Genomic DNA, 22,502 nt, shown 5'->3' on the forward strand with positions numbered 1-22,502 from the left:
CCTTTACCATCATTAGTTTGCCGTGTTTTATAATAATAAATCGAGTTTGTTATTATTAAGTCTTTGGTGCAAAAAAACTAATTGAAAATCGATTTATTCACTGCATGTTTATGTTTGTTAAGGTTGAGATGGAGCTGAACATGAAAACGGCTCTTTAAACCATTCAGACAACCAGCACAACAGAGACACAATCAATACTGTCAGATGACTTATTACCCGCAATAATAACTCAGAAATAGTCCAAATTAGGATGTATTTTAATTTCTTTCCTACTAACGGAAAGTTTCTGTTTATATCATAGGTTTGTGGTGCCTTTCTATCCTAAAGAAAAAGATATAAAACTTCAAATATTTCACAAAGAGATTAACATTCATAGAAAAACCTCACATAACCTTATATTAAAGCAGAAAGTACGGCGGCCATCGTAAGGAAGGCTTACTGTATTCAATTATGCCGCATGAACTGATCAGTAGATTATTGCGAGGGAACGCAAAAGAGAAAAATTTCCATGTCCCCTGGAGGGCTCCGTCATAAAGTGACTTTCAGGGCTACGTAGAGTTTTTAAACACTTTCAGACAAAACCTGACAGGATATCTTTACCTTAATTTTTCCCCAGTAACACTCATTGACAAAAGAAATTGGATACAAACATTCACACATGTTTTTGTTTATTAACAAACAAGGCATTTTTTGGCAATAACATTTTTCATTTTGATTTTCAAATTGTTACACTTTGATTGCAGTCAGGTAAATGTCTTTTGTGTTTACAAAAAAAGTTAACAATTCATTGTTCAAAATATTGTCCTGTGAAGTTCATATATTAAAATTTAACCTTTTTTTTCAGCATATATTCAAATAAAAATACTAATTGTTTTTGTGCTTTCTGTAGAAATTTTAGACCCTGAAATAGAGGGAAAGGATCAAAACATAAACCTTAAAAATCAGCTGATGGATAGTTAAAGACGAGTTGGAAGTCAGCCAGTTCCATTTAATATCAGATACATTAGGCAGTGTTATCTGTGGTCAGTAATGGTAAGTGGCCCTTAGGCTTCGCTGGTGATGAGTTATTCAAAGCTCCTGAACACACCGCTGTGGTTTCAGTCACTGGTTGTCCTTCTTTTCCTTTTTGCTGCCTCCGAACAGAGCGCTGGCCAGAGCGAAGACACCAAAACCCACGACTGTAGCCACACCAGCCATCATTGCAACTTCACCTGCCTTCTGCACCTGCAGCGGAGGAAAATTCAGCTTTAGTTACTTAAAAAAAAAACTAAGGTGGAGCTGCAGTTCAGCTCCACCTAAGTTAAAGTGATCGCAATCGTTTTGCCTCTAGAAAGCTCCTAAACTACTATTTCTTTTACATTAAATGTAGTTACACCTTTACTATGTCCTTTATTAATTAATGGTTTAGAGCTTTACACTGTGATATTGAGATACTTGTTAGAGCAGCTTGTGTCTGAAAATATGGGACTGATCTTAAAATAAAGCCAGGAAGAGGAAGAGAAGGACAGAGCTGAAGTTTATGGTTAAAGATCCTGTTGTATCTTATCATATGCTAATGTCAGAACCATAACAGTCCTAAATAACCCACAGCCGAGCTTCCTGTTAGTTTTTAAAAAAGAGAAGTAATTTTAATATGCAAACCGTATATGGGTAGTAATAATAATAATAATGCATCAAGTTTAAAATTTAGTGCTAGTTCAAATTTTCCTGACTTCCTCACTATAAAAAGCAACTCTACTTGAACTCCTATTCAACCTGCAGACTTGGTAGTTTCTAGCTCTGCTTTGAGGGGTCGTTGTGTTATGCATTAAGGTCAGAGTTCAGTGTTCCTGAAGTACTGTCAACATTCTTCACAATATTAAAGGTTATGCAGAATTCACATTTTGGACATTTTTGAATTTATATTTGGGTCTCAACTGCTTCTGAAAACAAAACAAGCTCTTGAAAAACAAGAAAAACAAATAAGCACCCAGATGGTTTTTGGAAACAAGTTAATATTTTTTGATGTCTGGAAATTGAGCAGTAACAAAAATCTCCCAATTGTTTAGTGACAACCAAAAGGCTTTGCGCCATTACCTAGCAACCCAAACCCTCACCTAGTAACCCCAATCTGAGCTCCAGCACGTTTGGTCAGCTGCTGAATAATGGCTGCAGGAAAAGACAAGTGTTTTGTTGCCTTATTATCCAGAAACCACTTGCTGCATTCTTGTTGTGCAGGAGGCTCTACTTCTGCTTTTTACAGCTGTACGATTATATAATTGGGATGTTTGAGTGGCCAGGAGCAGCTTATTTGGATTTAAAGTGACAATATGCCCTAAAAATCTCAATGTGAAAGGATCTCAGGGTAGACAGAACTGACCAGAATAAAATCTCCTGAGCGATTTTGTGCAGAAAACGTCATCAACATATTTTGTATAGCACATAGACCTATCCTAACCTGTCCCAATATGTACGTGATCTTTTACAGAAAACCTGAGCTGCCTACCTGCCGGGATTCTGCCTTCCCATAGCGCAGCTCGTTGACAAAGTGTTCGCAGTTTCCCCTGAAGATGCAGTACGGCAGCTCCCGACCAACCATGGTACAGGCCTCACGCACAATATCATGAGGCGGGCGGGGCTTGTACTTCTGGTCCAGACCGTTGTTTATCAACCACTTGTCTGTTCCCACCACGTCCCAGAGCTCCTCCTTCTTGACGATGGCCTTCTCGGCCAGGACGGACATTATGCTGCTGGAGCCTGCAGCAGGAACTTCCGCTGATAAAACACAAACAGGAAAACATCACGAGGGCGCGCTGGCCTTTTTTTAAACTACCACTAGAGACAAAAACAGATACATTTTGGCACTATTTGCAAAGTAAATCCATGTGTTTTTACTGTTGTGTAGAGGATTAAAAATGGACTTGGATGAAGTTGCTGGAAGCTCCCTATTCAATTTAGTGCTACTTTACAATGTACATTAAGTCAAGTTAATTCAGACAGAAATATATAATTAAATCAACTGATGGATTCAGTCAAAGTTATACTATAAAATGATCAAATTCAATTTGTTGTGCAAAGTGGTAAAAGTCATCTAGGGAAATCCAGGTGATTGAATCAAGTTATTGACTTTGCAGCACTCCTTCCTACTGGGGAAGCATGAGGCGACAGTAGACAGTAACTGTCATGCTGTTGGTAGGTTTCAGTGGACCCATATATAAAGAGAGACAGAGACATGAAATGTTAAATTGAAAAAAAGGACAAATACAAAAACTTATAACAAGCCAGGAGAACAGAAAAGGCAGGAGGCAGGTGCAAGGAGAGCATGATGGGAGGTAACAGGAAGAACCAGCAAGGAATGAGAGGAAAAGAGATTTATAAATACTGGGAGAATGAATACTGGAGCAAAGCACCTGGGCTGATTAGCTAATCGACTGCAGGTGTGAGAGGAGAGAGAAGAAGGCAGACTGTGAAGAAAGAGAGAGAAAATGTTACAGGAGGCAGAAAGTACACAAACAGGGGAACAAGGAAATTTATCTAACACTAACAAATAACTAGACATAAGGAACATAACAAAACTAAAGCAACCAAGAAAGAACTGAACCAAAGGAAAACAGAAACAGGGTGATCAAATCAAAACAAGAACGGATAACGAATCAGAACCAAGAGCCCAAAACAACTCAAACAACACAAGACAGTAACATCTAATTTATAACCGGAAAGTGTTCAAATGTGTTCAAATGACTTAAATTTGTCAGTGATATCAACCCAAACTTAACCATGTTTCAGATCCCATTGGGATTTCCTCATTGTTCTTCTCAGCAATCAGGCTAACTGCTAGTAGCAACAGAAGCTAACAAGGTAAATCTCTGCATTTTGTTCTTTAAATACTTTAGCAACGTGCTCATTACAGTAGGTCTTATAGTACAACTGGTATAAATCAACAGAGGTGTTTCCAATACAGTTTCCTTTATATTCGTTGTCACTAAATTGTATGTACAAGGCAGCCATATTTTATTTTGAAGGTGGTGTTAAGTGAGAAAACTTTAGCTTTCCTACTTTAAATTGTCACTTCTACTGATATTTTGATTAAATTTCAAATTTTACATTTCAACTTTTAGGTACAAATAGAAGAGCGCTGATGAATAAGACCAATTTTCTGTATTATTTTCTGTTTCTGTTGACTTGACACAACAAACTAAGAAAAGCCTGAGTTTGTTCTAAAATATCTGCACAGAAAGTGTAAAACTCTGAGAATCTCCGTTTATTTTCAAACACAGCTGTCTTTAAAGCTGACAGTAAATTTATTTCAGATTTAAAAAGTTATAAGAACCTCTACTGTTGTCTGATAAAGGACACACCCACTGAGGTTGTGGGCTGTCTGAAGCTGCTTTTTTCCCCTCAATCTGGCATTAGGACACCAGTTCTGTTTGTGTTTCACTCACAGGGTGGTGCCAAGTGAACGACAAAGCCGTCGCCCACATAGACAGCCCAGTGCTGGTATGAGCCACGGTCGATCTCTATCAGGTCCCCCGGCTCTGGTTTCTCATCATACTGGGATTAGAAGACAGACAGAAACAAGTTGAACATTGCAACAGATTTTGTGCACAACATTTGACCTCTTTTCACTGCAAAACAAGAGATAGTTGTAACAAACACAAGATTTTTAGATTCAGCTACATATACTATACCTTGTTTTTCTATTCACAACAATTTAATAGTTAGACTGTGCTTTACATATTTTCTGGTGCATGGTCACACGTAATAACAAGCTTCTATTTAAATACAGCCTCCTCACCAGTGTTGGAGCCATGTCAGGACTATTTTTGACCCACAGTGGCTTGAAATGCTTTCACTTTCTGATTAAACACCTGCAGAGACAAAATAAGCTTTAACACAAATTCTTACAGCAGCTCAAAGCAAAAGATTGATTCTAATTGTTAAAACCATCCTATCGAAAGCATGAGCATCAGTGATTTACTTTTAAAAGAATAGAAATAACACATAATAACAGTAATACAATAATAATAACACTAATACAATAATAATAACACTAATACATTTAATTAGTGTTATTAATAATAACATGCTTATTTGCTCAGAGCAGACTTATTTAGGATATTACATATTTACTACTACTACTTTGATGCAAATGTATCTGATTCATTTTATAATACAATAGAATACAGCAGTGACATTATGAACAGCAATAAATACCTTATTTACCGCGTTATTAACGTATAACGTCCCAGTTTTAACGACTTGCCCAACAAAACGAGTCGTAGCAGCGCAAAATACTAATCTTTGAACGCGAATTGACCCGAACTGGTCTGTCCTTGCATCATCCCAGCCTCCACGAACCGAGCCGCTGATCCCAGATCAGCTGTGAAACGCCCGAACGCCACACCAACGGAACACAGTTACCAGAACCGCCCGGTTCCGACCCATTTTAAACGGGTATAATGCCGTCCTTACCTGAGGCGACCGGCTCGGGTTGTTCTGCGAAGTGCCAGGCGCCACCGGTGACGCCGAAGTTAAAGCTCAGCTGCTGGCGGATCAGCTGTCCGCTCCTGACACGTGACCCAACGGAACAAAAAATAAAAACATGACCGCGCGAGCGAACGTCACGATGGACTCACGTTCCGTCATCTTATTGGATGCGAATATTCTTAAATGTTGCTCATTCAGATTCAAATGGTGACGACTGTTTCTATTGCGGTTTTATAACGATTCGGTTTTCATAAAAACGGAGGTATGAATAAATGAATAAATAAATAAATAAATAGCCAATGCAGCACCTTTAAAATCTTTCATACTTTTAGACCTTATTCCCCTTTATTAAAAAAAATCACCTTACAAGCTTTTTAAATGTATTTTGTTGGTAATTTATGGCGTAAACCAACGCAAAGAAGTGAGTCAAGTTTGTCAAGAAATGTCTGAAAAGTGTGTTGTATTAAGGATTTCTGCGTCAATAGAGACACATTTCACTGTAATTACAGCTTGAAAGGCTTTAAGGAGTGTCCCTACCAGCTGGGTACACTAAAGCTTTGTCTATTGTTCTTTGCAAAATAATTCAAGCTCAAGAAGACTTGACAGGATACTGGAGGTAAGCACCAAATATCAAGTACTGACAGATTTCTCAACTTCAATCTCAAGCTCTTTGCAGCTTCTTATATTTAATTTCAGTTTGGGATCCATTTAGTGTTTTTGAATCTGAATTAATAGCTTTTTGTTCACAGATTACCCGGATCTTAATTTGAATCTGAATTAATAGCTTTTGTTCACAGATTACCCGGTACATGGCTCCATCCATCTTGGTTTCACGTTGTTTCACATTTCCTTGTATTTCCATGACTTCAGGCAAACTAACTGAGACTTCTAACGCGTTTCTTCTTGGCACTTTTCCACAGAAGCCAAATGTTGTAGAATGCGTTAAATAGTTTCTCTGTCAACAAACTCATATCTGAGGTTTGTCTGCAGCTGTATTATACTATTTGTAGTTTTGTGGTATGTTTAAAGCTTGGAATATTGTTTTAGAACTTAACTCTGTTTTAAACTGAGTTGTTATTCATTAAATTTTTTGGTTTCACTCTCAACAATATAAACAAGCTTGTTTGTCGATTTTCATAATTGTTCTGTTTATGCCTTTTCTTTCCATTTGTCCAGTTTAAATGAATAAATAAATACATTTTAATAATTTTGTTGACATGAATTTAGAAATTGTTTTACGTTTCAATCAGCGTTCTTACATATAAACATGTTTTGCTTCCTGTCATAGTTTTAAATTGAAATCAACATTTAATAAAAACATTTTTCAGCATCATGAAAAGTTCTGGTCTTTTAATGACTTTGGTCAGAGGTGCCCAATAAAAGGTTGTGTGTGTACATTATATTGTTTGCATATTATATTGTAATATAATTACTAATCTTCATGGGTGGTTTGAAACACACAGAAAGATTGTATCTAGTGACTTGGAGAAGAAAATTTTTATCATCTGTCTGCTAAAATTTAGTTTGAGATTAAAAAAAAGAAGAAAGTTGATGCAGTATATTTTACTGTATATTAATAAGCAAACAGTGTGCTAAGCTTGATTGACCAGAGCTAATCAGGATGGGTCAAACCATCATTTATCAATCATTTAGTCAAAGTTGCACAGATGGGGAAGATGGTGATCTGGGTTTTACACAAAGAAATATTCATTTTAAATGAACAGACTCAAGTTAAAACTTTCTCCTTTCACTCTGATCAATACATTCAAATGAAGTATTGTCTTTCTTTAGACATTACTGTAGGTACTGATGTCTCGCCTGGGTAAATGTCCATCTTGGTGAGAGGACTCTGCCCTCCGTCTTCACTCATGACATTTCATCACACGTCTTACATGTGATGAAATGCTGGGATTCTAAGAAAGAAAATATTGGTTTTGGTCTGTGCTGGTTAGATTTATTATAGTTTCTTTAAGTATCTAGATTTTTAAGTTGTCATACATAGAAAGATGACCGGTCACCAGAGCACCACATGTCTGACGGACACAATCATGTGCCGTCAAACTCATGAGGAACCATGAAGAAACCTCGGTTTTGTGGGTGAGAACCGTAACACTGCACGCTCAGTCAGACAGCCACAAAACTCACACCTGCTGAGAGTCGTGACTGTCGCAATTTAAAATCATTCTACTTGATGCACCTATTCACATTTTTTAAACAATTGTTTGGATTTTAAAGTGAATGAAAAACTGAAGTGATATCTCTACTTTTTACCACATATTGCTGTAGGTGAAGTTAGCTCTGTGGTCAAATGTAATCCCAGCATATTCATCTAAGGAGATGGGTAGTAACTAATTACATTTACTTGAGTAATTTTTGGAAAACATGTACTTTTAGGAGTAGTCTTCCTATATCATACTTTATACTTTAACCTGAGTAATATTATTATTAGTTATCACTACTTTTAGTTGGGAAAATGTTTTAATACTCTATTCACTGTGAGTAACTTCACTGAATAAAGAACAAACATGTTTCAACCAAAAACACGAGACACAGAGACAAACCTGCAGTTTATGTTAAAGTGAGACCTTTTGTTCGCACACAAGCTTTCCTGTTTTTATTTTATTTTCCAACTCTGAAGCCTGTTGTGACATTTTTAGATGTGTGTGTGTGGGTGTTTCTTCTGATTTAATTTGTTTGTTATTTATTTGTATCCTTTTATTCATTTTAGTCTTTAAAATACCAGACTTTGGACATAACTTTATTTTTTTATGACATAATTGTAAAACATTGAGTCAGACATTATGATCAGTTCATAGCCTTTTTACCACATTTTTTTTCACTCTTACTTGAGTGATGTCTTGGAGATTTGCTTTTAAATTTACCTGAGTAGTACTATATTGAGGTATTGCTACTATACTTGAGTAAAACTTTTGGTTACTCTACCCACCTATGTTCATCCATCCATTCATTTTCTTCCACCTATCAAAGATTTGGCCACAGGAGGGAAACCTAGACATCTCTCTTTTCAGCAACACTATATGGCTCCTTGTGAGTAATTTATTTATTTATAGTAAGTTTTCCCAGCATAAGAAATAGTCGTAGTTCCTCCACAGAGTAACTGGTCTGTTCTGGGCCCTCTTCCTCCCAGACGGATGCATTCAGAAAGCATCTTTATCAGTTTGTCACATTATTTCTACCCCACCCTCCATTTCCCCCTGCAGGGCATCACTTCTGCAGAGGTTACTGATCTTATCTGAAATTAAAATGCTTTGTAACATCACTGGTTAAAAGGGAAAGAAATAAGAAAAGAAAGTTAAAATAATCATGGACAATAAATGCTCAAACCAACACATAAGCAAAGACATTAACAGCTCACATATCACCCAGAGGAAAGTTTCTTTGGAATAAACATATTAATATAAATTGGAGGAAGGCATGGATGATTTAAAAGATTACATAATTTCAAAATGTTGCGCAAAATTACCGTCGTACCTCATAACAATAAACTTGGATTAAGGATTTGGATGAAAATTGTACATTTTACTAATTTAGTCAGAGAGGTAACACATTTATTAAACTGTCGTTTCTTATGGGTTTTGGGCAGGCATGGAGAAAACTGTCAATGATAAAATTAAACACTATCAAAACCGTACCTATAAATGTTATAGTCAAGTTTGTACTGATGTACTGATAAAATTTTGTTCTTTATAATTAATCTAATGCTGTAAGGGAACTTCAATATGAGGTAAAATCCTCCATATTTATCCCAAACTTCTACAGTTTCTCAATAGACTTCCATTCATATGTAAATACTTTAAAGTAAACTACAAATAAGAAAGTCACATTGCCGCATGTTCAAAGTTTATATTTGATCGACCCTGAGTGGCAAGAATCACAATGTGGCTTAGTTATGGCATAATTTTAAAAATATGTCTGTACAAAAGATTTTTTAAAAAGTCGAAAAGGAAAAGAAACGAAAGTTAAACCCACAGTCGCCGCTAGGTGTCGCCAGTGAGAACACTTAGTGGATATCCTGCTTCCGGTTTTTAACGGCAAAAGAAGTTCCAACTTCCGGCTGTGGACCGCCCTGTGGTTGTATTTGTCCTGAATTTCATCAAACAAAAGCCCAGAAGGCTCCCGATAATCCCCCCGGCTCGAGGCCCTGAGACCGAGGGACGGGTTGGATGTTCCGGCTTGGTTCTGAAGGGGTCCGCCATGTCTGTGGTTTTTGACGGGAGTCCGCTGAAAGCGATGCAGAGCTCCCACAGCCACACAGCTCCGGCCGCTCTGAGGTAGGAGGAGCCCTGCGCTGAGACATGTTCTCTGTCACATCGGAACCTTATTAAAGTATTAACAACTCTGGAGGTTTTGTAACATAATTTCTTACATAACCTTAAGCTTACGTGCGTTTTACTAAGATTTTTGTCAAATATAAAGTAGGGCTGCAACTAACAATTATTTTAGTCATTTATTAATCTATCGATTTATCAGACAGTTGGTTAAAAACATTGACACTATATACAGATTTTCATTTAAAACTTTTTTGTACAATAAAAGAAATACAGCAAAAGATACAAATAAACAAGTAGCCTGTTGACTTTTTTTTAAATTAATTGATTAATAAATGGATAGCAAAAGGTGCCTAATAAGAATTTTTTGTAGAATTTGAAGCTAAAATCATTCCACTTGAGTTTTACGTAGAACATATTTACAAAGGTTTCTTTTATCATAAATGCACAAAGTTTGTATTTTTGGTATAGTTTTGGATTAATTATTGATTTGAGTCTGTTGTTTTTTCAGCAGTTGGCCTTTTTGAGTCTCTATACTCCTGTTAAAAATTAATAGATTACTATATTAGTTGATAATTTGGACAGTCACGACTAATCCAATTAATCGCTTCAGCCTTCATTAAATGTACTACTTAATTGTGAAGTAGGAAAGAAATTTGGCTTACATTTACTCTTAATTCGACTTAGTTTATTTATGCAGCACCAATTCACAACACACTTGTCTCAAGGCAACTTACAAAAAAGTCAATTGAATCCAACTGACTGTTTATGGAAACCCAGCAGCACTGACTTACAGTTCCTCCTGAATGAGCATCTAGCTACAGTAGAGAATTGCTTGCATTGTGTTGTTGACTTTACAGCAATCCCTCATGCGAGCAGGCATGTAGCGACAGCGGAGAGGAAAACTCTTCTCTATCAGAAAGAAACCTCCAGCAGAACCAGGTTCAGTGTAAACAGCCATTTGCCTCGACTGACTGTGGGTTTGAGAAGCAGAGCAGACACACAAAAGACACAGAAGCACTAGTCTAGGAGTACTTTCTGTGTTAAAAGTAAAAATTTCCACCTCAGTCCTTTGTACATCCACTTTCTGCTGCATTTACAGCTGCGAGTCTTTTCAGTGAACGTCTCTACCTGCTTTACACATCTAGACACCGAAGATTTTTGACAGAAACTTCTATGAAAAGCATCTAAAGTTCAGTCAAATGGAAAGGGCAGCACCAATTTTCTAATTTGTCAGAGCACTTACATGTAGGTCTGGATTTTCTTTCTAACACATGATCTAATCCCCTTGCAGCTCTGGTTGTATGTTTAAGGTCTTAGTTCAGCTGGAAGGTCAACCTACACCCCAGTCTTGGGTGTTTTGCAGTGTCTAAAAGGTTTTCTTTCAGGATTGTCTGGCATTTAGCTCCATCCATCTTCACATCAACTCTGACTGATTTCCCTGTTAGGCTTAAGCAAAACATCCCACTAATATGTATCACTGTATTAACTGTGTTTTCAGATTGTTGTGCAGTTTTAGGTTTACGTTTTTGGCGTTTTGCATACCATAAAGGTACATTTTTGGCGTCATTTGTTGTCATACTTTAATCCCGTCCTTTCCCTCGCAGTGCCCAGGAACTCTCCCAGGAGATCAAGTCCTTCATCAGCGGCGTCGACGCCGTTCAGGGTCGGAAGCTCGGCGTCAGGGAGCACGCCCGCTGCGCTGTGCGGTTGCTGCGCTCGGTCCCGGCCTGCAGGGGCGCTGTGCTGGAGCACCTGAGGGGCGTGTATGACGAGCATGTGTCGACGTTTCTTCATAACCTGGAGACGGAGGGAAACGCCAGCTCTGGGTCAGCCTCCAACCTGGAGGACATCATACAGGTGAGACTTCATCCAGGTTTCCTACGCAGCCTTAAAATATTTAGAAAAGTGGTTATTTCCATAATTGTTTAGCGAGCTGCAACTAACAATTATTTTAGTAATCGATTGTTCTGATGATTAGTTGGATAACACTTATAACATGGGAAAATGTCTTGTTAGAAGTGTAACTCGTACTTTTTCATCAATATTAAGGAATTATTGACTTAAAACATGCTATTTCCTGCTGAAAAGTTACTTGTGACTTTGTGAGTTAGTTTGTTCTTATTTCCAGGGTACTAAAATATTTACACGAAATGCTGGAATAACAATACTTGCTAAAATTAGTGTTTTTACAGTTTTAGTGTCATAGATTTTGATAGGGCTGAACAATTGAATTAATCATGATGAATTGATTTACTGAAACAATTGTCAACTATTTTAGTAATCGATTAATCATTTACTGGAGTATTAAGACTCAAAAAAACGGCATTTGCCATTTAAATTCATATTAAAAATAGAAATTTGAAAAAAACTTCTGTGGTGACATAAAAGAATTGCGAGATACGCCAATTGTTGTGTCTGATTAATCATTAGGACTAATCAGTAAACTAATTAATAACTAAAATAACCATTAGTTGCAGCCCTAGAATGAAGCACATCCCAGTTGCTCCAGATATTAAAAGAAACAGTGACATGATCCTGAAAAAGAAGGCAAACTTGGCAACTTGGTGAATGTTTCTCAAATGTTTAGAATATTCTGAAATCTTGGAATATAAGGGATTATGTTCCATATATCAAATATTTGTGTGGATTATTCCTTTATCCCTTCCTGTCTGCTGTAGGAGGTTCATGGCGTCCTGTCGGAGTTCATCCGTCTGAACCCGCGGGCCTGGGCCCCGCTGGTCTCCACCTGGGCTGTGGACCTTCTGGGCCAGCTGAGCAGCAAGCACGCCGGCCGCAGGGTGGCCCCCCACTCCTCCAGCCTCAACGAGCTGCTGCAGCTGTGGATGTCCTGCGCCGCCACGCGCTCCCTCATGGAGGCCTACTCCCAGTGCCTGGCGGCCATGTTGGCCTGGTGCCCAGACGCCTGTGTGGACGCGCTGCTGGACACGTCGGTCAAACACTCGCCACATTTCGACTGGGTGGTGGCTCACATCGGCTCCGCCTTCCCGGGAACCATCATCAGCAGAGTGCTGGCCTGCGGGCTGAAGGACTTCTGCTCCCACGGGGCCAAAGATCAGGGGCCCCTGGTGGAGAAAGGCAACAGAGTGCCGAAGATCGGCTCTGTGGTGGGGATCCTGGGCCATCTAGCCGCGCATCACTCCGACAGCATCAGGAAGGAGCTTCTCAGGATGTTTCAGGAGAGCTTGGCCCCCTCTACTCCCCTCTCTCCCTCATCCTCCTCCACTTCCTGGGAGGCGTCACCCCAGCTGCGGCGCGCCGCCGTGCCGTTCCTGCTGCAGCTCGCCGCCATGTCTCCCAACCTGTTCGGAGCCGTGTCTTCGGAGCTGGTGGAGCTGCTGCGGCCTGCGGTGCTGCTGCAGCTGCAGGCTCTGCTGCAGGGCCTCCCCAGGGAGGAGCTGGATAACATGCTGGGACTGGCTGTCCACCTCATCAGCCAGAGTCCCACGGGGGGCGCCCGAGTCCTCCGCTTCCTGGCGGACACGGCAACGCCAGCATCCGTCATCATCTCCGGTCCGACGCCGTCGCCTCATGAAGGAGTCCGAGAAGGCTGCGACCGCCTACTGCAGATGCTGCTGCTGCATCTCCACAAACTGGTCTTCAACCGCTCCGAGGGGTCAGAGGTCAGTCCTTTCTGTTCGACCTCCTCTCAGCCACAGAGGGTCATCCCGTTTCTGGAGGAGCTGCGCTCGCATGTCGCTCCGCTCTGTGCGGAGACTCTGCGCCTGGAGAGGAAGCGCCACCTCTGGTTGCATCAGCTGCTGTGTCTTCTGTCGGTTTACGGCGGTCCCAGCGTCGCCACAGAGACGCTCTGCCAGCTCCTCACCCAGGCCCGCAACCCAGAGGAGCTGGCTCTGGCCTGGCAGCTCCATGCCACGCTGTCGTCCTGCATGGCTGGGCTCGTTCCGGCCGCCGTGACTCACTGCGTGGCTCAGATTCACACGCACACGCTGGGCCGGCGGCAGCTGCGCCAGCTGCTGCTCAACCTGGCTGCGGTGCTGCAGAGCCAGGACGAGGAGAAGAAGGCAGCAGCAGCAGGAGCTCAGTCCTCCATGGCCGCCCAGATCGGCTCCGCAGTCTCCGTGCACCTCCATGATTTCGGGCCTCTCTTGCTCCACGGAGACCCGGCCGTGTCTCACGCCGCCGTGCGCCTGCTGTCCTGCAGCCCACTGCCCCGCACAGCCTCACCCGCGCACCTGCTGCTGCTCTCCAGAGCTGCCGTCACGCATTTCTTCCTGGCACTGCGGAGACGTGGGGAAGCAGAGAAGGCTGGCCAAGACGCGGGGCAGTCGAGCGAGGCTGTGAGCTGCTCGGTTCTGCTCCTGACCCGGTTCGCAGCATACTCTGCCCTCACCCTGAAGGCCATCCTTCAGCAGCTGGTGGAGGGGGCGCTGCACAAGGGCAACGCTGAGCTGTTCGGCGGCCAGATCGCCGACATGTCTGGAGCTCCTGTGGCCTCTCCGTCCGTGTCCCCTGACCTGGGCGCGTCTCTGCTGGACATTAACTGTCGGTTCGGCACCACAGTGAACTTTTCCGGCAGCGTGTGGTCGGTGTTCCACGCAGGAGTGATCGGGAAAGGACTGAAGGCTCGCACTGCTGCAAATCTGCTCGATCCATCAGAAGTCATCCAGGTGGGTTACTGACGGAGTTGTGATCGGAGGTTTACTCATTATGGACACCAATACTTATTAAATATGATCCTTTAACGATTAATTTTAGTGGTTAAATCAGCGAAAATACACAACAAATTGAGACCTGGGCATTAGTTCATTCATTTTTATCTGTGATTTTGTTGTAATTTCCCCTTGAAACAATTTAATGGGGCGTTATTATGTAATGTAACTATTTTATCTTTATATCATGTTATAATGTTATTCAATCATCAAAAACATACCAGGATTGTTGCCTTGACTCTTTCACGCATGTTTGAGAAATCCTCCAATTTTCATGCCAACCAGTCAGCTGTGCAAAACACTTGGGTGGGCCTGGCACCGCCTTCAAGGCGCAGCTCCTACTCAGAGCTGCAACTTCCAAGCTTCCGACTCACAGAGCAGTCCTCCCTGCAACTCCCTGACTCAGCTCCTTCAGACTAGCCAGCAGCAATTAGCAAACACTTGGTGGACACATCTGCTGAGCTCTAGTTTAATTGTAGAAATGTTGATAAAGAGTTAAAAAAGGAACCATGTTTTGATAACTTCCTCAAGGCGAAATTTCAGAAAGAGCAGGAATTTTTAAAGAGACAGAGGCCTGATTTCAAGGCATTAAATTTCAAAGTCTAATTCCTTTTAAGTCATATATAATATATGTAACATTTTTATAACAGCTGTTGGTTCAGTCTTATAGCTAATTGTGCTATAAAATGGCACAATGTCCCTAGAAAACACACAATACTGCCCCGTTAAATAATGGGAAGAAAAGGTCAAAAGTAATGTAAATACTAACTGTATGCAAATTGCTGACCATCACTTTGTCAATATAGTCGTTGATTCCTTCACATCCATAGGATCTAAATCAATAAGACCGAAGCCAGTTATGTAAGCTGCGTTTCTATATTTTCTCTGCAGAACATCCAGACTCTCCTGGCCGTCATCGTCCAGTGCTGCAGTTCGTCCAGCCTCAACGGCTCACAGTCGCCGTCCGATCCCGAAGAGCCCCCACCCATCAACGCTGAGGCAGCCAAGGTTGTTGCCGTCACGCTGGTGGAAAACGTCTGTCCAGACGTGGCCAACGGGGAGCTGTCCTGGCCCCCCGAGGAGCACGCCCGCACCACCGTGGAGCGAGACATCCACATCCGGCGGTGCTTCGAGGCCCACCCGGTCCTCTTCCATCTGCTTCAGGTTGTGGCGGCCGGACGGCCGGCGCTCTGCTACTGCTCCGCCGTGCTCAGAGGCCTTCTGGCTACGCTGCTGTCCCACTGGGAGGGTTCCCGCGAGGCTTCATCAACAGACTCTCCTTGGCACCTGCAGGCCTCTTGCCTTCTGGTGTCCTGCATGGGCGAAGGCCAGCTCCTGCCACCTGTGCTGGCCAACGTTCACGAGGCTTTTGCTCACCTGACCCCATTTGAGGTGAGGCTGCTGCTCTTGGCCGTCTGGGAATACGTCAGGGGAAACGGGCCGCTGCCCCAGAAGTTTGTTTTCAGCTCAGACAAAGGCATGTTCTGCAGGGACTTCTCACGGGACGGGGACGTGTCCAGGTATGTGGCACCGATCCACAGCGTCCTGCATAAAAACATCGACAGACTGGGACACTTGTGCTGGCGGTTTCAGCTCTGAGAGGGAAACAAACTGGTGATGCAAGTCAGCAGTTACTGTCACACGGGGAGATTACTGTTGTTACTTAAAGAGTGGACTTAAAATTCATAAATGTAAAACTTTGTGCATAAGTTTGTGTTTTAGATTATATTTTCTGTACTTTTCCGTTCAACTTCTATTAGAAAGCCCTGAGAACTGTTTAACTGTAAAGAGAAATAGTTTTCAAACTTAATTTGTAATTTTGGTTCAGAAAAACCACTAATTCTAGTTGTTCTGTAAACATACTTTCCATCTTTTGTTATAGAAAGAAACTTGTTTACACCACATTGCAAAATAAATCCCCATTTAGTTGCAAACAGCTGCTGAATTTGTACTTTTTTGCTGCATCATCAGGTCGATCTGGAGATCATTACAGGTAATAAGTTTGGCTTCTAAATTAAAATCAGCCATATTTCATTTCTATTTCTCCAGGCAATTCAACATTGTGATCTCTCTGCTGTCTTACGTAAAGCCACATTACAGTGGCTAATGGAGGATTGAAACATGTACAATGTCTGCACCAGCTACATATAAAACTTCATGATCTATGATAGGTATTTTTGTTTACCTAAATACCAAGAAAGGACCACAGACAACGTTTATGAGTTTTCAACCAAGCTTCTGCAGAAGGAGGAAGCATAGCAAACCACTTCTCCAAGGTGTTTACCATGCGTTCTGACTCCCGGTAGCAGAGCCCGTCTTTTTATTAAGAAAGGAGAAAGAAGGGGAGTCAGAATGGAATGTGGGAGAGTGATAAATCAAGGGGTGGCTATTCTGAAACAAGGAAGAACTACATTCTACACACAAGCAGTTCAAGGAGTATCCCAAGATAAGAAGAAGCAGCTGCAGCTTCAAGGTTTAGGGAAAAGCAAAGTTTTGTCTTTCACACAGTTTAACAAATGCCTCCTCTCTGGGGTGTGAATACTAAACCTTTATTAGGATGGCTGGGTTTTTGAGTTCTCCCCATATTGGCTGAACAGGGCCAAAAGGCCGGAGTCCACCCTGACGACTCTGATGGCTCAAATTAGCATCCCTTCTTCAATTGTAAATGTGGCCGTTGACCGTCAGGCCAGAAGGTAGGAATGTGAATAGTCCATGTTGGGGGTGGGTGCGATCTATGATGGAGGCAGCTCTACAGTAGACTCTCCTGTAGGTAGTGCTCTTCAGTTTAGTTTTGAAGCATACATGAAGTGTTTTTGGAGAGATGTGACCTTTTGCAGCTGATCCATGATGTTGTGCTGCATTATCCAGGTCATTTTGCCAAATGTACATAGAGTTTGCAAAACATACAATCTGTTTCAAGAAATATGCAAAGGTTTTTCTAAAAGAAATGAGTAATGTTTCTCTTTGAAATAAAGCTAAGTGGGTTTAAAATGACAGTTTAGAAATAAACTAACCAAATTAATTGTGTTGATCCACCTCAAAAAAATCATGCAAAAAGTGTAAGCAAAAGAAATCTGGGAGACTTTGCACATGCAAATTTGCATGCAGCCTTTTGTGCTGTGGAGGATAAATAGGTGACTGCTTCACCTATTTAGTTCACAAGAACTAATGGCATTTATTTCAGTCATAATCTTGCGGGGGGTGACCAAGGTTCCATCACTATGTGACAGCTGGTCAGCAAACCTGGCAAACATGATTGACATGGCAGCACTGAATGCACATGTGCTTTATCAGGCATGCATTGGGGTGCAGGAGAGACGGGTGGACTTCCTGGTTGAGCTTGCAAAAGAGTTCGGTAACTCTCATGTGAGTGAGAAGAAGGCACACAAGGAGAAACTGCTTCGGCAACAACCTTCCACACCCAGCTCAGGCAAAAGGGCGAAGTGTCAGGTCAACCATCGATGCAGGATGCATGTCCCGAGGCCGAAACATCATCAGTGACCCCTCACACCCCCACCATGGACTGTTCTCCCTGCTGCCCTCTGGAAAGAGGTTCTGCAGCATCCGGTGCAGGTCCACCTGGTTCCGAAACAGCTTTTTCCTACTTGCCATCAGACTGCTGAGCTCTTAACTGGACTGCACTCAAAAACTGGTCTCCACTTTATACCTTGCACATGTACAGAGCTAAATAACTTCTATTTTACTGTCAGTCCTGCACTTTATATTTTATATTTAGATTTATATTCATATTTTATACTGTATTTTATTTTACTCACAACATTGGAACCTCAAACATTATCCTGAGCCGTATGCAACGAAATTTTGTTCTGTATACACCCTGTGCAATGAAAATGACAACAAAGTCAGTCTAAGTCGAAGTCTAAGGAACAATTGTGCAACTGTGAGATGCGTTGAGGCCATTAACAGGGTACTTATAAGGTAATGGCCCTATTTACTGAACAAAAGCGCCTGCTAGATAAAATCCTTCAGGCCAGTTGGACTATCTAAGCCGAAATAGGTATATGTCAGAATGGACTAACTCAAGCCATTCTAGTTTAAATGAAAAACAAACTGGTAACTACTTATGTGAGAATGATAACAAAACATAATTATTCTAACAATCTATACAAACATTGCTTGTGGTGCCTTAGGAGAACTCAACCAAGTCTTAAAGAGTCACTTAAAGAGCAACATCTGTCTTTAAAGATCTTGTGCATCCTTCTACCATTAGGAGTGATGTTTACTTATCCCCAAAGTGGATGATTACACCAGTACTTTGAGACCTTTTATGCATTTAGCTGTTGGGTTTTTAAATTATTTCAGATGAGTTGCACTGCCTGGAGTCCTGATACAATTTTATAAAAGTTTTGTTTGTTTTTGAGGGGGTTCTATTGAGCATTGTAGACTCTGCTGGACAGAAAAAAGTATTTTATTTCTATTAAATTCAATTCAGTGGACTCTAAATACGAGATAACAGAAGCAATGTCTTTACCAACAACATAAAACCAATTGTCATCAGAAAACCAGTACACAAATATAAAACATTACAATCAATTACATTACAAAGATCTGTGCTAAGAACTGATCCTTGGGGTTCACCTTTATTTAGTTTTCAAACTGATTTTGATTGAATTTTTCAAATTGCCTTAAGGTTTTCAAGATAAGGCTACATACATCCATTTTAATGTCAAAGGACATGTAGTAATACAACTTTAATGAGATTCTGTTGCATGTTGCATACTGTCTGTAATCAAGTTGCCGAAGAAGGCTGGTTCTGTCCTTGGGACTACTGCGGAAATAATTGTGCAAAGGATTATTCATAAAATAAATAAAATAGACAACCCTGCTCATCTTCTTCATGAGACTACTTTCCAACAACAGAGTGTTTTCAGTCAGAATCTTCTTCAGATTAGCTGTAATACAGACTAATACTGGCCACAGCCATCTACAACGCTGCTGAAGAACCTTGGATAATGACCTACAACATTTAATTTCCCTTTGGGGTTGATAAAGCATTTTTGAATGAATTTTGGGAAAAATATAAACAGAATAAAGTATATAAAAAAAGTTCAGCTTGATTTAACACTAGAACTACCAAAGATTCCCAAAATGGGAATCTTCCTCTAGGTACCAGAGAGGGGCCAGTTTGGCCCTCCAAGAGAGGGTGTGAAGAGGCGCCTTTGTTATGTCAATAAGGCCATTACTGACACACCACAAGAGGGGGGCAAAGCTGAACTCTGCATTCCAAAAGAAGGGTCATTGAATACTTCTACCTTTGTATCCCAGAGATGGGTCGATTGACCTGAGGGGGCAAAAGGTCAAAAGTTGAAATGCTTTTGTGAGTTTGGCTCTCCTCCCTCCTCGCTGATGCTTCAGACAATGGCTACATATAAAATTGAAAGGATGCTAATTGGATTCATCAGCTTTTTGCATTTTGGACTCAGTGTATTTTGTCTCTCTTTCAGGACTACAGGGGGAGGTCGAAATTCTCTGGCATGCTAGTGTTAATCAATTTAAATTTCATGTTATTTCTTTATTTTATTTTATCTACAACTTCAAGTTGGTTATTACTGTGTCTTGTCTCTATTCTCTATGCTGCAAAAGCGAAGTAATTTCCCTGCTTATATAATATAAAAATTATATATATTATATTTAGCTTAGTTTTATTTTAGCAAAAAAGCACAATGAATTATTTTTAATATTTTAAATGGAGATTTAGAAATTTTACAGACAGGTACCAGATGTATTTGTGTCTAAGTCAAGAGGTCAAGAGGCTTTTTAGTTTGCAAGAAGCAGGATGGAGAAGAGGATACAGAAGATATACAAAAAAAAATATACAAAAGAACAACTGTTATTTGTTTGAATGCTTTTTATTTTTGTCATTAATAACAATTAAAAAAAATACAAGAAATAAAACAATTCCACAATTATTTGCAATAGGCACAGTGGGACAGCAGGGGGCTGCGTGTGTGTGTGTGTGTGTGTGTGTGTGTGTGTGTGTGTGTGTGTGTGTGTGTGTGTGTGTGTGTGAGTGGCATTTCAGCCCTCATTCTGTGCACTGTCTGCACTGTCGGCACACATCTGGCACTGCCAGTTCATGGGCTTGCTGCATTTGCCACATGCGTATTTGAAGCAGTCAACGCATCTCCTATTTGTACTATTTTTAATGCATCGATGGTTGATTTGGCACTTCGCCCTTTTGCCTGGGCTGGGTGTGGCAGGTTGTTGGCAAAGCAGTTGCTCCTTGCACGCCTTCTTCTCACTCACATGAGAGTTAGCCAACTCTTTTGCGAGCTCCACCAGGAAGTCCACCCGTCTCTCCTGCACCCCAGTGCATGCCTGATAAAGCACATGCGCATTCAGTGCTGCCATGTCAATCATGTTGTAGAACACGGCAACTGGCCACCTCCGTGTTCCTGCACGCACGCTGTACTCCCGCACCATTTTGTCCATCACATCCACACCGCACTTTGCTTTGTTATATTGTTTGATGGTGTTTGGCTTTCTTCTGGTGGTATCCTCAGTCTCAACCACGCTGTGCATGCTGCTGAGAACGTAAACGACCTTCTTCCTTTTGGGCGCATACACAGTCAGCGTGGCATCAGAGGTTGAAAACACCTGAGTGGTGAATTCAGTGCGATCCATCTGTCTAGCGGATTGAGGAATTTCCCGGCTTCTCTTGTTGACTGAGCCGAGGATGGTGGTTTTCCGGCTAAGCAGTTGTTGCGCAAGTGACAGTGATGTGAAGAAATTGTCCGTGGTTACAGTTCTGCCCTTGTCCATGAACGGTTCCATCAGCCTCATCACTACAGTCTCGGACAGTCTCTCCCCGCTGGGACGACTGGGGTCCTTGCCAAGATATGGGAAGACATTACAGATGTACTGTGATTTCAAGTCGCAAGCCACCCAAAACTTGATGCCAAACTTGTCCGGTTTTGTTGCTATGTATTGAAGGAAACAGCAGCGGGTTTTAGTGGGGAAAAGCTGTTCACCAACAGTGATGTGTCGACCAGGGTTGTAGGATGCGATGCAGTTAGTGACAAACGATCCCCAAAGATCAGAGATTGCAGCGAATCTGTTGGTCTCCGCTCGCTCACGGCGTGTAAACATGTCATCAAAGCGTAGGTGTCGCATGATGTTTTGGAAGCGGTTTCGGGCCATAGTTGAAATGATCATTGGGTTTCCCAGGTTTGCTGACCAGCTGTCACATAGTGATGGAACCTTGGTCACCCCCCGCAAGATAACGACTGAAATAAATGCCTTTAGTTCCGGGAGATCCATGAACCAATCCTGCTGCTCCTGACGTGCATGTTGGGTGGTCCACTGTTGAATGGTACGAAGCATCTCCAGAGTAATAAAACAGAGGAAGCTCTGAAGGCGACTCCGGATGCTTCGACTGGCCTTAGCGCTTGGCTCTCCATCTTTGGCGTACGGCTCTATTGGAGTGAAATGGAGATGTGTCCCCACTTGTTCCTGCCGCCACACTGTACCATCCTTCGTGGTCTCTGTCGGCTCACTCCCCGAACAAGCTCTCTTTTTTGGTAGCGGGAGAGTCTCCTCATCTGCAAGAAAAACAATTTCAAATCAACTTTTTGTTTCTTTCTAAATAAAAAAATAGTCAGGAAAATAAAATAGGCAGGTTGAGAAAACTAACCTGAAGAGAGCTCAGAGTCCGAATCCGGTTGAGCGTCTAGGTCTTCTTTGTCTATGACTTCTTCATCTATATCTTCTCCTTCTGAATCCCAAGGCTTGGAATTCTGCATAAGTAATTCCAAAGCCTCTTCAGCATTCATCGGCTTCTGTGTCCTCTTCGCCATCTTGATTCTTGCAAACTAAAAAGCTGAGTGAATGTCCAGATATTTATACTCCACAGCACAAAAGGCAGCATGCAAATTTGCATGTGCAAAGTCTCCCAGATCTGGCCCGCCTCTCACCCCTCCCCACACTCAGGAACCACCAGAAGTAGTTATTTTCAAAATTTCTATCCTGTTCCAAGGACAATCAGCGTGAACGTTGATGTAGTGAGTTTGGCTCTCCTCCCCCCTGCTGGTCC

At 41.6% G+C, this 22,502-nt stretch overlaps 3 protein-coding genes across 5 annotated transcripts; 1 reads left to right on the forward strand and 2 right to left on the reverse strand.

The window, feature by feature from the left end:
* Positions 1-651: 651 nt before the first annotated feature.
* LOC114139641 (HRAS-like suppressor 3) lies at positions 652-5,606 on the reverse strand. 3 transcript variants are annotated; one of them, XM_028009681.1, is made up of 5 exons: positions 5,452-5,606; positions 4,775-4,847; positions 4,422-4,530; positions 2,486-2,748; positions 652-1,224 (listed from the first exon to the last, which is right to left on the reverse strand). In XM_028009681.1, the coding sequence occupies exons 2-5, from the start codon at positions 4,787-4,789 to the stop codon at positions 1,102-1,104; spliced, it is 510 nt and encodes a 169-aa protein (XP_027865482.1). In that variant the 5' UTR covers positions 4,790-4,847; positions 5,452-5,606; the 3' UTR covers positions 652-1,101. The 3 variants fall into 3 exon arrangements, with proteins under 3 accessions (XP_027865482.1, XP_027865481.1, XP_027865483.1); XM_028009680.1 differs by having other exon boundaries at positions 2,486-2,754; XM_028009682.1 differs by lacking the exons at positions 4,775-4,847; positions 5,452-5,606 and adding an exon at positions 3,255-3,443 and having other exon boundaries at positions 2,486-2,754; positions 4,422-4,525.
* Positions 5,607-9,421: 3,815 nt separating this feature from the next.
* On the forward strand, positions 9,422-16,385 carry ints5 (integrator complex subunit 5). Its single transcript, XM_028009611.1, has 4 exons — positions 9,422-9,758; positions 11,363-11,615; positions 12,437-14,407; positions 15,341-16,385. Exons 1-4 carry the CDS (start codon positions 9,682-9,684, stop codon positions 16,046-16,048), a joined length of 3,009 nt encoding a protein of 1,002 aa, XP_027865412.1. The 5' UTR covers positions 9,422-9,681; the 3' UTR covers positions 16,049-16,385.
* Positions 16,386-20,303: 3,918 nt separating this feature from the next.
* LOC114138748 (uncharacterized) lies at positions 20,304-22,430 on the reverse strand. Its single transcript, XM_028008144.1, has 2 exons — positions 22,104-22,430; positions 20,304-22,011 (listed from the first exon to the last, which is right to left on the reverse strand). Exons 1-2 carry the CDS (start codon positions 22,264-22,266, stop codon positions 20,489-20,491), a joined length of 1,686 nt encoding a protein of 561 aa, XP_027863945.1. The 5' UTR covers positions 22,267-22,430; the 3' UTR covers positions 20,304-20,488.
* Between the last annotated feature and the right edge of the window lie 72 nt (positions 22,431-22,502).

Source organism: Xiphophorus couchianus, chromosome 23, assembly GCF_001444195.1.
Source record: "Xiphophorus couchianus chromosome 23, X_couchianus-1.0, whole genome shotgun sequence".
In the NCBI taxonomy this organism is placed as follows: Eukaryota; Metazoa; Chordata; class Actinopteri; order Cyprinodontiformes; family Poeciliidae; genus Xiphophorus; species Xiphophorus couchianus.